We start from the raw sequence: 16,299 nt of genomic DNA, 5'->3' as shown, positions 1-16,299 counted from the left end.
ATGCAAAATCAACTCTTTGAGCTTTTAAGTTGTTATGATGTTCATTCCTCACAATAAAAAAACTCAAAGCTCTATTTTGATCCGGTCACGCATTTCTAAGTTGTCATCTAAAAACCTGCGCTCTGAGCACCAGCCCCTCCCAACCCACAAAAAACAAGCGGCTTCTCACGTTGTGATGTAGATAAGTGAGAAACCCCCTTCCAGGAAGAGTCTGTGCTGCCAGCACCGCCCCCCGGCAACACATACTTTCTATGGCAAAAACTCTTCTCTTTTGTATACACATCTATCTTTAGATGTTGTTTGTTTTTGTGGGGTAGACGCAGGCATGCTGTCGAGGCTGACTCTAGGTTGACGTCATGAAATGGGTGGCACCCACACGGACCAAAAGCCGGTGCCACAGAGATCAAGTCATCTAATTTCCGGGTATTCAATTCAATTCCATTCCATTCCATTCAATTCAATTTTATTTGTATAGCCCAAATTCACAACAACAGTCGGGCTACAGATGGGCTTCGTATTGGTAATTGAAAAAGTAAAACATAAAATCAAAAGGATCATAAATACATAGAATTCAATAGGAACATACTAAATTGAACAAACTGACTAAACTAAACTGGACATCCCTGCCCTTAGACCCCCCTTGGAGGAAAGGAAAAACTCCTGAAAAAAACGGATTCTGGAAAAAATGACGAAACCTCAGGGGTGCCCACATGAAGGATTTTAATTCAGTTCCATTCCATTCCATTTAACAATACACACAAACAACAATAGTCATCCCACTAGACTTCATACCGGTAATTGTATAATAATCATGAAATCCTAAAGAACATAAAGTTATAGAATTCAATGGGTAATGGCTAAACTAAACAGACTAGGTTAAACTGGGCATCACTGCCCTTAGACCTTCCACTCTCAGTAAGGAAAAATTCCTAAAACATAGGATTCCAGAAAAAAAAAGAAGAAACATCAGGGACGTGAACATAAAGGAGGATCTTCTCCCAGGACGAACAGGCGATGTACCAGAACTCTTAGAGAATTATTAGCTTATCTAATACACCTACATGTAGGTAGGTAACATAGCTGCAGAAATAACACAAATTTCAATAAAAAAGCGTTCCTCAGTGTGCCAAAGGTAATATATTATCTTATATATGAATAGAGATAACTCTGAAACGCTTAATAAAAACTTGATATTGGCCCTTTAAAGCAATCAATTACTTTAACAAATTATGCTATTTTAGATGACCCCATCCTTACATTGACGTGTTCTCCCTATGACAAAGGTGGAAAGATTTCATGTAATCCATGGACACCAGTGAAAATCACAAATCATTAAAGAAAAAAGGTTCAGCGCACTGTCTAGTGGGTCTAGATGACCCAACTCCCAACGTTAAAGTGCCTAGGATAGCACAAGGGTTAACATCCATATGAGCCTAACTTGAGACCACCACATAGTTTACTATTTCCTTTATCTAATGGCCCCTAAAACAGGATGCATGTCGAGTTGGGGGTGGTAGTTCACCCTGAATATGGGGGGTAGAGGGGAGCAGAGACCTAACATGGTGTGGCGAGATATTTGGATGGATGAGTGTCGGTGCTGGTGGGAACCAAGCGTGCTTGTCTTTAAGGCAGAAGGGTGAAGAGCGTGTCTTTCTATTTAGCATCAGTCGTGATGCATCAGGTGGTACGGCTGCTTTCAGGCCTTAAAGCAACACAGCTGTCTTAGGAGAGAGTGGATCCAACATGTGTGACCCTGGAAGTCTGGCTTCCTCACAAAACCTCCCACATCAATTGCTCCGACCCCCCCTTGATTCATTTGATGAGAAAATGTACTGTTTCAAATGTGTTTCTTTTTTTCTTTTAAAACAAATGTTTGTGTAAATGTTGCAATGCTTGTGTATCCCCAATGATAAATTAGTCTAAAAGAGCATTATTTTAACCGTTCCATCATAATATTCTTGTAGGCAAAAAAAGTACCTGCTGTACTAAACGTATGAAAATCCATTCCGAAAACTCAATTAGTATTTAGCTCTTCATTGGGATGGTTTTTGAGCCACCCTCAACCATTCAAAATCCAGGCATCTGTGACTAAACAACAAAGCCAGACAGTTAAACTAAGCCAGATGGTCTTTCTTTACGTGTGTGTTTAAGTGTGTATTTGGTTGTGTTATTTAGTCATCAAGGAATGATGGCCAAGCAAGGCATAGAAATTATATATTTTTTTCAATAATTGTGCTTTTTTGATTGAAAGAATTACACACAATGAGTCAGTTTTTCATGGATCTGTAATCCAGGCTCTTGGAGGTGCAAACGTGTTTGTGAGACAGATAGACGCATGGTTTTCTAGCTTTTATAGACGTGTTTTACTGGAGGGTTAAAAGTGGAAATGCATGAGAAGGAGAACATTAGAGCCAGCTGCAGGTGTTGTGGACAGCTGTCCGTGGATACCTTCATCCATATCCAAAAATCCAGCAGGGAAACCTGTGGGAAATGGTGACGAAAGATATTGTGGAGCATAAAAGTTAAAAAGACAATGAGAACTAAAGGAAAGGTTATGAAACAACATGAACACAAAAACTCACACTGCAAGTTTGTAGCTTGAGACAATTTGTTAAAAAAAAGGATCTTAGCTGTGTGTGTTTAGATAATTTAACGATCCTACATATAATAACATTTAACAATAATTTAAGTTTTAAAACCTTCCCTACTAATCCTTCCCCTGCAAAACTAGCATGAATTCAGAGTTAATTTTCTTTATTTTTAAAGTGTGGTTCTTTATCACTGACAAACCAATGATTTGAATGACATTTTAACCAGCCTGAAAGTCTAGTTAAGGATTTTGTTGCACCCTTTCAGTGGTCACGTGATCTCACGTTTGTGGAAAAACGTCCAACTTCAAGATCTTCCCACTTATTCTTGAGCACAGCAGGTCACATATCATTGCATTTTCAAACAACACTCTTCCCACTGAGCTCTCCGCAATGATGTCCGCTGTTGGAAATCAAAGCAATATAAAGACACACACAGCTACACACACAAGAAAGAAAAAGTGTGAGTCCGCAAAGAAACACTTTAGGACTGAGAGGCCTCTGCACCTGTCGAGCCCACCCCCCAAGGAGAAAGAAGCGGGATTTCAGATGTTTGAGAACTTTGGGTGTAGCCGGAAAGCTGTTCGCAGAGGGTGCAGGATGGTCTTAAATATTTTGACAGGGGTGTGCACAGCTCTGAAGTGCTGAGTAAGCCTGTTTAGTTCATTGAAGAGAAACATTATCATTCAGTCTGACATTTGTTCCTGCCTTTCAAGTGTTCCTTGTGTGTCCTTTTGTCTAAGAGTTTTACCATATGTTAATACTTTTAGTAATAATTTAAAAACCTTTGCTTTCAGTAGGACAGTGTGGAATATCTTTTACTTGTTTAAAATGCGTAATGGATAGCTTTTTTTAAATGCAACATCAGAAACATTTCTACAATGGTAAAAAAAAAAAAAAAAGGTTTTTGTGAATTTAAAAACTAGGAGGTGTTTTCAGACTGGAAAAATCCACTGTTCAAGACCCATTCTGCTTGATTTGATCCAGATCGAGTCCTGAACCTTGCTTTTAGTCTGTATTCACACAGCGTCGAGCGGACTTTCCTGTTTCGGACCAAAGCTAGTAAACAAATCCCCATGAATAAAGATCACTTCTGTCTCAAGAACAGGTAGACGGCTGGATCCAAATGCAGCCCGTTTATTATCTCAGCTAAAAAGTCCACAAAGCAGAGTGGATAAGAGGCAATAAGTTCATCAGAGAAGAGACAGGATGGTCAGGGTCAGGGCAGGCGGGAGGCAAAGAGTCAGGGTCAGAAGACAGAAGATCAGGTCCACATATACCGCTCGGTAATGAAGGCAGAGTGGCATGAACAATACTTTGCATTGAGCTCAGCTCAGTGCAGTGCTTAAGTATACTGTGGTTGATTGAGTGAATGAGAGTCAGGTGTGCAGCATCCAGGAAGTGTGGCGAGAACTCAGGAGATGACCAGAGGAGGAGACAGAGTTCTGACTTCTGACAAGTTCAATCATTGGTCAGGAATTACGACGGCGAGGCAAAGCAACTGAAGACAGAAATGATGGAAGTCCTGCGCTTTGCATTCCTTGTCGGGATAGTTCACTTATTCAATTTTTGGAAATTTTGCTGACTGATTTTAAACACCAAAATCACGTACAAACCTTTTTCCTTGTTTTTTTGATCTGGTGAGGCATGCTGCAGGGCGGTTACTGTCAAGAAGACAGCTTAGAAGGTACACTGATATGTGTTTATGACATATAGATTGTCCGGAAAACAGTGAGAAATAATGTGTTTCACGTTAAAAGTTGTTTTCATGAGCCTGCATTCATCTGACCACATTTCAATGAGTTGCTGTGTCTCATCGTTGTGGTGTTATGGCATTATTTTAAGAGGATTCAGTTAAGGAACTAAAAGGTAGCTGAATACAATATACTTTGTATTCCGACTAGGGAAGCTTAGTCGGATCGAAAGGGTCTTGCCCATTGGCCCTCACTGGGTGAATGTGTCCAGTCTAAATAGACCCTAAGAAAACAACTGTGGAAAAAAAGTAAAGCCTTAAAACCTTCAAACCTTCTGAAGTTTAAATGTTATTTTTGCAAGAGACATATATTTAAACAAGTACTTTTACCGTTTGAGAAATTCTCAACATTGTTATTGGAATTCGAATTTGACTCCCCCCACAAAGATCCAAACCAAGTTTTTACTTGAAACTCTGCTGTAGTTTTCTTAATCCATCTTTTTGATGGAGTTTGTTTGTTCGCCTGTCAGTCTGAGCGAGTTTTTTTGGCACCTTTAGTGGCCCCCCTGTCAGAGTTTAACAAATTAAACTTAAAATTTCCCATGAAAAACAAAAAAGCCACCTGACAGTGAAATCACTCTTGACGTGTTTGTATGAGCCACTTCCCTGTTTGCGAGACAGAACAGCATTTTTATCTTTACTTCAGCATTGGAGGTGCTTTGGAAAAGCACGCAGGGTGTAACTGGAACCAAAGGTGGTTTCAATGTTTGAGTTATGCTTGGCTGTCTGTGTGACTGAACAGCTTTTACCTCTAGTTGCACCCTCGCTGTCAGTTTCTTTGCACTTTGGAGTTTGCTGTGGCAGGCACCACTTTACATCCGAAGAATTATTTTAAGATACAACCTGAAACTTTATCAAACAAAACATATAGAAGCACATCAAATCTATATTTGAAAACTGAATATTAAGTGTAGACAAAATTTAGACAATATCCACAATAAGGAAATTGAGAGAGCAGAGTTGTTAAATTTAAATTGAAAGATTTTCAGCTATGGAGTAAAGTACACTATTTTTTTCTTTTTAACAATTAAAAAAATTCAATTAAAGGCTAATCTGTTGCATATTTTTACTTAATACTAGGTTAACTGTGACACTAGTTGCAGCTCAGTGTGTATTCTACAAATATCTCGTAAAAGTATAGTGAGCAGTGCAGTCAATGGAGATCTTGCCTTTAAAATAAGGGCGGTCACTGCGTGTTTGTTGGTGCTTTGTAATGAAGTTTAAAAGTACGTGGGCCGCATGGTACACTTTAGTAACGCTGCTCGTTTCTGCACTAATTTAATAATAACTATTGAGCAAATGACACAGAAAGCATTGTTCCAGTCTGGATTCCATATTCCTTTATAAATTTACATTACGTCAGGTTCCATTTTAAATAACAATAAAAACAAAGAAAGTTTTTTTTTTACTTTTCAAGCTGTGTAGTTTTATATTAGTCAACTATTTTTACCTTTTAGTCTTAGGAAATAAAAAAAAAGACATTTACATATTTTTTTCTATCGCTCATTTCTGTCCAGAAAATTAACATTTTACCTGGATTAACCTATATTTGTGTAAGGTCAACAGTGAAATATAACTAAGGAAGAGTAAATAAAAATATTTGAAAAATATTTTTTTTCTCTTTTCACATCTCTTTAGTTCAAACATGTAGCCTACAACCAACTTTTCAACATATCGCATTGTGTTTGTCCTTTTTGAAGCTACTTTGAAGAGATAAGGTTTTGCTATTGATGGTTCCAGTGTGAACATGTGTATTGATTTATGAGATAACTGACCTCCTCTCTGTGTTCCGATCCCGATCTCTGAATGTACCACCGGATCTGCGCCTGCTGGGATTTGGGGTTACATTCGAGAAAAGTGGAGTTGTTTTGAATTCCATAAAGAACCTTCTCTTCTATTTGTCCCCGACCAATAACTGAAACAAAAAAGACAAAAAGAAAAACAGTCTACATTTTACCAACTAAACATGATAAGACATTACATAGGCAGACTGAGTGAATAAAGCATATACATACTGTCCTCTGTGTCCCAACACTGCATAGCAGGATCTCCATGCTTGATGTCCTGTCTTCTGGCTCTTCTGGAATGCAAACATAGACACAAGATTAAAGATAGTCTTATTCAGCTCATTTCACACAGCGTATGAAAGCAGAGGTTCATCTAAATACTGTTAAACTACTTTTTACCTTTTTTTTTAAACCTCAACAAGCATGCTTTGCAGTGGGGAACAACATTGAAACTCTCGGAATGCTACTAAGAAGAATTCAAACCTTTTTAAGAAAGAGAAATATCCATGAAACATGGTTAACATTGATTTTTTTTTTCCTTTTAGGCTTCTAAAGTTTTTTCTGACCTAAGTTTATGCAACAAAGTCAAAAGTCACCAAATCATATTAACTTTGGAACACTCCCTGGTATTTAAAGCTATTTGTACTGTTTAATTGGGAGTTGCATAACTTCAGTAGGTAACTTTTCACCTCACATATTTCTGATTTTTGCCAAAAAATACATATAAAATCATTTCCCAGCAGCACAGTACAACCCTAAAACTCTAATTTATCTATTAAAGTGCCACATTGCTACTCCACAACATATTTGGTGTTGCGCACTTGGGCTCCTTTAGTTTGTATTGATTTCTTCCTCCGCTTCCTTTAAGCCCTGTTTGATGGGACATCTGCAGCCCACACTGACTTGAGATCTGTTTTCAAAGACCACTGGGGACCAAAAGCAAAGTCTCTACTGATGCCAAAACAATAACAGCATCCCTGCTGGCTAATAACCTGGCAGTGTGACCCCTAACAGCAGTGTATAGATTATGTAGAGATGAGATATGTGCGGGCAGGCACCCTCAAACACAAAACAACCGCTTTAGCTCTAACTTAGCTAAACTCTGGAGACAAGAAAACATGCAGACGCATCGGGGGGACCACATCTGCAAATAAAAAAAATCTAATCATCAAATGTAATCAGTTTGCTTTTAAAATGACTTTTTATTTCTTTGCTGAACAAATCAGGCATTACACATTTCACATCTCTGGGGTAATCGCAAATGGTGAGTGACTCAAGTGGTAAAGTACCTTGCCCCCCTCTTATTGTCAACAAGTGGAAGTGGACATACCCAAACAAGAGAGAGATTTTAAAGCACATCTGGCATTGGCTGCCATTTGTCCCACCTCTTGGATGCAGGGATGTATCTTGAGCATGAGTGTCCATCCCAGGCGCAGTAAGGGTCTCGTGCCAGGCAGCATTCAGCGCAGGCCTGACCGTACAGGTGACATCTGCTCAAAGACACCTGTGTAAGGCCCTCTCTGGAGCCCACGTAGAGATGTTGCTGTATTAAAAGAAGGAAGAGGTAAAAAACAAACACATTTAAAATATGCACAGAGCTAAAGCCGATGAAAAAAAAAAGGCTTTAAAAGCACTTTGGTTAGTTTTAAATGCAGTAGAAATGTTCCATAAATAACACGCAGTGGGTGAAATCCGGGAAGTAGGATTACAGATGTTTAGGCTTTTAAAACCCCTCACTTTATACACCTTTCTAAGACATACATAAACATGTTTGCACTTTTTTTCTTTCTTTAAGTCCAGTATTAAATAATGAAAACAAAGATCTGCTTGCGATTGAAGATTTCTATAACTCTGGTGAACTGCATGTGCCACGTCTCTGTACAGGAGCAACAGTGCAGAAGAGACTGATGGACGAGATCAACAGCCAATCTGGACGCAGAACACAGTGCACTGAAAAAGAAATTAAAGCATCCAAAATCTGCGAAACCGCAAAAAGGGGAACCGTGATATAACAAGGGAATGCCGTACTCAAATGTGATAAAATGACCGCTGGAGATGAAGGATACAGTTATTTCATGTCAGTCTGCTCATAACTGTAAGACTGTCAGCATTCAAATCATGTGTTCAAACCATTTTTTACAAATCCAATTCAGTCTCATTTGCTAGGAAATACTAGCAACACTGACGTTTTTACAGGTCAAACCTGGCTGGAGATTAATGGAGGCTTTAATTGGGGTTGAAGTGTCTGCTGACATTTGTGACCCTCAGTTAATGAGAGGTAAGGGTGAGAAACACCACAAGGAAACGTGGAGAGTGTCAAAGAGGGAGCTCATTTGAATACTTGTAGGTAAAAAGATTAAAAAGGAAACAGTTTCTTTTTTAACAAATAAGGTATTTGTACTAAATGTACATGGCATGAATGACCACAAAGGTTGTATATTGTCAAATGGAGAACAAGACCTTTTTGGATGAAATTTCCAGACTGAGGATGGGAGATGGAACCTGCAGAAGAGCAAAACAAACTTTAGCACCACAATAAACAGTTATTACTATGGCGTGGCTTGAAGAATAACATTAGAAGAATGTGTTAATTAGCGCCACATAAAATCCATAAGCATCACAGAGTTTACATAATAAAGGTGTGATGAGTATTTCACAGCTTTCTTAAGAACAGCCACTTTTAAGACAAGTGTGCCAAATGGTTGTCTATGTGTGTGTGTTGGTGTTTATGTTGTTTACCCAACCTGGAACACCTGAAGCTCCTCAAGGATCACCTCCTCTGTGGTCTCTTGAGTGATGCTCACCACCTTCAGAACTGAGCCAACATCTGCAACACAGAGACAGAAAGGAAACATGTATATATTAAATCTATTTATGGTATCAAATAAAGATGCCCTTGAAAATGTTTTTCAAGACAAAACATTTCCCTTTGGATGATCTACGAAAAGTAATCTACTGCCCTCTGCTGGTTAAATATAAGAAACCAGAAAGTGTCTTACCTGTTCCCAGGAACATAACATCATAATGCCCATCATCGGCCAAGACTTTGTCCACCACAATGTGAGTCAGGGTGTAGTCCACTCGAACATGTGTAAACACAGGCCGGCCAGTCAGCGGGTGCACAGAGCGATGCATTAGAGGGTGGAATCGAATGAAACTGACAACCTCATCTGGAAACTCTTTAGTGGTCTTGATCCTTGGGTCATATGTTTTACTAGGGCACTGGAGAGCAAAATATAAAAAGAATCTTATCATCATTAGATTTTTTTCTGTTGTTTTTTTTAAAATGGCCAACTATTTGATTTCGGTTTGAACAATTTATTGGTGAGTGGCTCCTCCTGGTGGTCAAAAGTAAAAGTGCAGGAGACTACGTTTTTTGTGAAACATCTGTGTTGAATGTGGAGCTCAAACAGAGCAGTTAGCCGTGCACCTGAAGTTTACAAAGTACCAAATATCTCATTCAGGTTTCCAAGGAGAAATAAAACAAACTTTCTGTTAAAGTTACACTGTCTGCAAATTACAAGAAAGAGTTAAATAGGATTTTGAAAACCTATGGGAATGGATCTGCAGATGAAAACAAATCCTGTAACTTTCTAATTATTTTATTCTAAAACTAGGATTTAACGTTGTTTTTAGGACTTTATCAATAAAAAATATATATCGTTTTTTTATAGGAGTTTGAAAGCAAAACCATGAAGATGGCAGGCAGTCCGTCATTGTTTTGTTTTTGTTTGTGGGTTATTGTGAGCGCATGTACCGTTCCAGGCCGAGGATAGGGGATTCTCCCCTCATATTCCACCCATCTGTGGTCGGGCCCCTCCTTGTGTGCGTAAGGTCCGTTAAAAGCAGCTCTTATGTCTGCCATGCTGTAAATGCACACTGCTGAGCCACGGAAAATGGAACTGGAAATAAAGTGAAGATGTTTAAAGTGGGAATTTAGTTTATAGAAAAACATTCCCACAAGCAGTAGAAAAAGTAGCTCACCTGGATGTTGTGAAGACTGCATAAACTCTTGGGTTTTTGTCATCTCTGGTAGGCAGCAAAAATATGTCCTCTTTAAAATAAAGATCAGGAGTGTTTTAAAATGTTTGTAGCACAAACCTATTATGTATACTATAGCACAAATTGGATTTTGTTGACTCATTTTGCTTATCTTTTTCAGTTTTTTTAACTGATGTGGATTCTTGTGGCTTTAAGCAAACATAGTTCATAGTATCATAAATATGTGACTGTGAAATGGTATGCCAATAATAGTTCTTTAAATCCTAATCAAGTCCTCCTTCAAAATAAAATAATGTATCTTTTGGCACATCGTTTTATTAATTTCAGTAACTTACGGAGCTCATCAAAGTGTGTGTCCACACCATCCGGTCCAGGAATGGAACACACAAGCCTGGCTTTAAGAAAAGTTGTCCATTTATTGGTCAGACTCCTCAGCCCACCCATATCATTCTGGAACACAAACACACACTTTGTAACAAAATCCTTCAGAAATATGGAGCCGCCCCAACATTGAGAGGACACAGAAAATATATGCCTCTGAACATAACTGCTGTACAACAGTAATCTGTACAATGACCGTCTAGTATGGGACAAAAACACAGTGGTTTGCAGCCGGACTCAGGTTTCCTTTTAATTAGGGAAATAAACAGATAACTTGAATGCCTCGAGTTTATCCATGACAATGGAGAGCCTCTTGTTAAACTTTCAATCAAAAGTAATTGAAATGAGAAACTGAATAATAGAGAAAAAAACAACAGATGGCAATAAAAAAAAAGAAGAGTTCAAAAATTAAGGATTTCTGCATAACAAATCAAGCTTCAGCTTAGCATTTGAATTGCAATTTTAAGTTGCAACCTTTGATTGAGCTATGTGAAGAGCTTTCAAGGGCAGCTCCTTATAATGCATGGAAGGCTTAAGAGGAACCCCTTGTTAAACGTAGCCGATGTGCAACGTGAGTGATGAAGAAAAGACCGTTATGGTTCAAAACACACAAAACATCCTCATGCTGAAGAGACGCCCCACCCTGCCACTGAACAAAAAAAAAGGAAAGGCACTTAAGGAGGTTTCACATGATGGCTATCTTCAAAGACCAATTTTAAAGACTCTTGATCCTTTAAAGTGGAAGTAAGAACAGCAAAATGAAGAGATAAATATGAAGTGGATGTGGGAGAAAAGAAAGAGAAATGTGGTTGGAGAAAGGAGGTCAAGGGAGGAATCTCCTTCAAATCTGCTTTCCAAGTGTGTTCCCTCGTCATGAACTTAATGAAGGCCCTGTTTTAGGAACTCCTAACACTAAGAGCTGCTTGCCATGCCTGACTATTGGGTCCGTGTGACTCATGGCATAAGCATGAAGTATAAATGGTCCCATGAATGCTTACATTTGTTGTTTTTTTCTTCTGACAAGGAGAAAAAAACGGAAAACAGGTCTTTTCCTAACTACAAAACAAAAAATAAAATAAAAAGTAGATAATTTTCTGGATGAAGTCTGGTAATCAGAGAGCAGTTAAAGAAAATGTATATTTTGCTTTCACTCCTTAACTGAAAGGAAAACAGTTGTTGAGTACTAAAATACACCCCACCAGCGCCAACAATTGCCCCCTTAACATCTTTACTATGATTTTAGGGACATGACAGACTTCAAATTCATCAACAAAATCATTCCAGCCCCCAGATCAGCACCATGATGCAGGGGCGAGATCACTTCATAAAGTTCAGCTTCAGAGGTCTGACAGCTTTACAGTGTGGTGACTTTTTAGATCTTAGTCAATAGGTGGCTGAGAGTTATCAAAGTGTATTTATGGAATGTAAATGTTTTATTTCAAGTAAAATATGTGTGCAGATAAAATTATTCATTCATTCATTTATCTTCTTCCGTTTGTCCCTTTCTGGGTCACGGGGCTGCCGGAGCCTATCCCGGCTACTTATGGGCAGAGGCAGGGGACACCCTGGACAGGTCGCCAGTCTATCACAAGGTCCAGATAAAATGATATAGCACTTAAATATAGTTATATAATGCAATGTTGTGCTGTCACAACGTCTGACAGTTTTTTGGTTTTACTGCAAAAGCCTTTCAGGAGAAATATCGCTTTTATAAGGAGAAATATTTTGAAGAAACAAATGGTGTACATATTTTTTAATTACACTGACGGTATATACATACATAGTATTTGTTGAGCCAGTGCAGAATGAAACAGAAAGACAAAAACATTGTGGAGGATCCAAAAAGAAGAAAATCAGAGGCAAACTTAGACAGAGGCTAAAATGTTTCCACATCACTTGAAACCTAAATGTGGTCAAGAACACAACTAAATGCTCTGTGACTAAACTGCAAGAGCAAAGAAGACGACAAACTATATTGAAAGGCAATGAGGTGCATCTAACAAACTGGAACTCACTGCATCAAATAATGCAAATTAATCCTTTTCTTTGGTATTCACCCGCATTTATTGTCCTGTGGCTTTTGCTGTATTCCTATTTGTAAATCTGGATATCTTACACTGTTCACATTTATTATCTCACCTTACACACACGAGCAACTCGGGAGACGATGCTCTTGTCGTTCCCCTCCCACGACACCTCCCGGAAGAAAAAGTATATCTTGTCATCATCTGGATTGAATGTGTCAGCTATGGGATGAGCATAAATAAACTTGGCATCTGAAGACACAAAAAGAGAAAAGGGAGGGAAGCTGTTTGAGTACAGTTAGGTAATGTATTTTTCCATGTAACCCCCGACTCAAAGGGGTATTAACATTACAGAAAGCTCGCGTTAATTTACAGCCATTGTCTGCTTCAACAGCAAAGGTATATGATTACTCCTTCTTTTTCTACTTAGTAAAAGTAGAGCTGGGCTGGATATAAATCTTCAACTTGTCCCAGGTAGGATAATGTAATGACAGTAGGAGGATTTATTCTACTTTACAAGGAGTTTAGCTTGCTTTTATGTGATTTTTCAGTCTGACATAAGCTGAGCCAAAAAAAAAAAAAAAAAAACGAAAAAAAAACATTTACACTCAGTGTTTAAACACATGAAATGATCCATCTCATGTTTTGTAAGTATTAATAATACTAGCAGTCATAATGGAAGTTGTAGCAGTTTCAGTATGTAGTTGGTTTTTAAGGTCTTGTGGTAGAGTGTCCAGCCTGAAACTAGAGGGTTGTGGGTTTAAAATCATGGCTGAGTCTTACCAAGGACTCTAAAAATGGGACCCAATGCCTCCCTGCTTGACACTCAGCATTAACGGGTTGGATGGGGGGGGTTTAACCACCAAATGGTTGAACTGCAGCTCACCGCTCCCCCAGGGGATGGGTCACAGATCTCACATACCTAGGTGCGTGACAACTAATGGGACTTTTTACTTGTTATTATTCATGTAATCAACATTTCAAGGTAAAACTTGAAAATTAACTTGTAATTTTTTTCTTTTTCTTTTATAATCATATTCTTTTTGGTTGACTAAAATGTATAAACAGAATTCATGTGTTTGATTTAAAGTATAATTAGCTCTTCCGACCTTAGGCAAGATCTTTCGGTAAAAATGCAAACATTAAGGTCCACAGCTGTCAAAAATGTAACTTGTTCCAAAAAAACAAAAAAAACTGACATTTGCCTCTGTAATTAAAAATGTGGCTTTCACCCAAACGAGTTAATGGTGATTTGAATTGTTAACAATAAGAAAGACCAAGAAAAATAAATAAAAAAGAAGGAAAAGCAAAAAATAACCCCTAAGAGAAGAAAAACAGAAACATTTTATCGTGATCTGATAAGTTTAAAAACAGTTGAAGAAACAGCCAAATATCTGTGGATGAACCCCAAGACTGGAACAGCTTGATAAACTACCTCAACATTAGGTCATGGTTATGCATGAAGTAATGGAAATGCGTTCCACAGAAAGAGACTCGCTCTCACACATGGTGTACTCTTTCTCCGTGCCTGTCTTGCCCAAGCGTGCACTGTTTACACACGGCGAGTCAGGGACGCATCTAACTCAAAACACCACCGACTAGGTGGTTGTGAAATGTAGAGACCATGTGCAAGTATTTAGATTCTGGAGACAATTGTTGATCCACGGGCTGTAAAACGGCAGAGAGAGGCATGGAGAGGGTTCCCCTCTTCGTGACGCCTGTGTGTGTAAGCCAATGATTGTAGCCGTGCAAATAAGACCCTGAACTTTGTGGCACACTGTAAATTCCCGCAGAGGTGTGGTCCCTGTCCTGCAATGGTATTCATATAAAAGTTCCAACTAAATGAATAAGTCGACTGTTTCCTTCCCTTCGGAATGCCAATAACAATCTACAGGCCACAGAAAGGCTCTTTGTATCAGCAGAGAAGCTGGGAGTTTGGTGCAAAAGCAGCAGAGAGTATTAAGTGTGCTCTGTGTTTCAAAGCACATGCATGTACCATTGATCCAGTAGTCTTCTGAGATGTCTGTGCGTATGTAGTGCTGGTCAGGTGGGGGGCCGAGGGAGCGTGTGAACGCCGTGTCCTTTCCCAGGAAGTTAGAAGATGTGCCAGCATACAGGTACTTATCTGAAGGCAGGACAGTTATGACATTAATAAACATACAGTAAGGGAAAAATAAATCAAAGCTGAATACATTTCTGTATATCTGAGAAACAAAGATCAAAAAGTATCTTCCGTTGCCGTGAGCATTAGAAATGCATGAATGCAAAGTTGCAGAACATCAAAGTAGAGGAAAGCACCCATTTTCAGAAAGATTATGCCTTACAGAAATAAATTACCTACAGTTTGTATTCTCACCTGAAAGGACTGAGGTGAACGGCTGCAGCGGATCAAAAGGACATCTAGATCTGCCAGACTCAACCGTATTCAACAGCAGTTGGAACACTTCATCCTAGGTAATAAATAATAACATATTTATAATTTTCACATCCAACTCTGCTTTTAAATGTGTGGCAAACCTTGAAAGAAGTGTGTGTTGTACCTCTCTATGGCCAGTGATTTCAATGAAAGCACAGGTGGGATGGAAGGCTCCGGTTCCACAGGCATAGACATGCGTTTGGTTGTAATTGTGGAGGACTCTGACAAAGTTTGCACATTCCAGCTAGGATAAGGAGGAACGAAAAAGAATGAACTGTTATTATGTTTTATAACACACATGGCTTCCAGGTGGACAAGAGTCTTCAGAAATCTTGAAACAGAAAAAAAAAAAAAACTTTATTTTCTTTTCAAACTCACATTTGCGTTTTTGCCGGCCTGATTGCAAGTTTCGACTCTTTCTCTGGAAGCAGGCCATTGGATCTAAAAACAAAAGGACAAAAAAAGTTCAGATTTATCTTTTATAAAGTTCAAAAAAATGTGGAAGAAAATGGCATTACAAAATCAGCCTCTGCAATATCAACACACACTTGCATCCTTTATAATTATGCCATGCATTCAAGCCTTATACGTGCATTCTAATCTCTGTCTTTATCAAAATAACTGATTTCACTCCTGATGTCAGTTTATAACAAGATTTACATTTCCAGTTACTGGTGTGAGATGCCAGATATTCTCCCATCAGGTTCAAACATGTAGGTTTATGTGCTTAGATTTCCCTGCTTCAAATTCTACCATAGAGAGCTAAAGCCAAACATCCTCATGAAAGATGACGTCACACAGAAAACACTTACATAGCATGATGTACTGATTTACGGCAGCCTGCCTCTCTGTGGACTTAAACAAGTTTTGCAATGCAGATGTTGAAATTATAGCTGTCTGAGGAGATTCTGGAAAGTTTATTACACTGGTGTTCTCTTAAAAATCCAAAAAGAAACACCTGGAAGAAGACTGTTTGTGCCATTTCAGGTAAGCTACATTTCTAAAGTAATAAAATGTCCAAAGCAGAAAACGTATCCCTCATCACCACCAAGGTTTTTATCTCATTGGCATCAGTATTGATGACCAGAGAAGCAACACTTTGAGTACAAGACTATGAGGTAAAACAACTAGATAAAGATCAAATAAACACTCTTCCCACTGATGGATCAACTTCAGCTGCATAAACACACACTCGCATCCACAAACTGAACCATATGGCAAGCGTCCAAATCTGTGTTTGTGCAAATGTGTGAGCGTTAGTGTAGACTCTTTAAATGTTTATGCATGCAATTGTCTGGAGGGGTTCTCTGTGCCTAACATGATGACCCCGACCTTGCCAGACAGACGT

The 16,299-nt window shown here is 38.7% G+C and overlaps 1 protein-coding gene across 6 annotated transcripts in view; it reads right to left on the bottom strand.

The window, feature by feature from the left end:
• Positions 1-16,299, bottom strand: part of sema3d (semaphorin 3D) — a 29,525-nt gene that overhangs the window by 1,899 nt on the left and 11,327 nt on the right. For all 6 annotated transcript variants that reach the window (XM_011476194.3, XM_020704116.2, XM_011476191.3 and 3 more), the window contains 14 exons: positions 15,330-15,392; positions 15,076-15,195; positions 14,892-14,985; positions 14,532-14,660; positions 12,651-12,787; positions 10,466-10,580; positions 10,113-10,182; positions 9,886-10,030; positions 9,128-9,350; positions 8,873-8,955; positions 8,589-8,630; positions 7,514-7,671; positions 6,357-6,421; positions 6,117-6,256 (listed from right to left, as the gene is read on the bottom strand). In XM_011476194.3, coding sequence (XP_011474496.1) covers positions 6,117-6,256; positions 6,357-6,421; positions 7,514-7,671; positions 8,589-8,630; positions 8,873-8,955; positions 9,128-9,350; positions 9,886-10,030; positions 10,113-10,182; positions 10,466-10,580; positions 12,651-12,787; positions 14,532-14,660; positions 14,892-14,985; positions 15,076-15,195; positions 15,330-15,392 — 1,584 coding nt within the window. The remainder of the gene's footprint in view (positions 1-6,116; positions 6,257-6,356; positions 6,422-7,513; positions 7,672-8,588; positions 8,631-8,872; positions 8,956-9,127; positions 9,351-9,885; positions 10,031-10,112; positions 10,183-10,465; positions 10,581-12,650; positions 12,788-14,531; positions 14,661-14,891; positions 14,986-15,075; positions 15,196-15,329; positions 15,393-16,299) is intronic.

The sequence above is a fragment of the Oryzias latipes genome, chromosome 6 (genome assembly GCF_002234675.1).
Source record: "Oryzias latipes chromosome 6, ASM223467v1".
NCBI classification, from domain to species: Eukaryota; Metazoa; Chordata; class Actinopteri; order Beloniformes; family Adrianichthyidae; genus Oryzias; species Oryzias latipes.
This window is presented reverse-complemented; position numbering and strand designations above follow the sequence as displayed.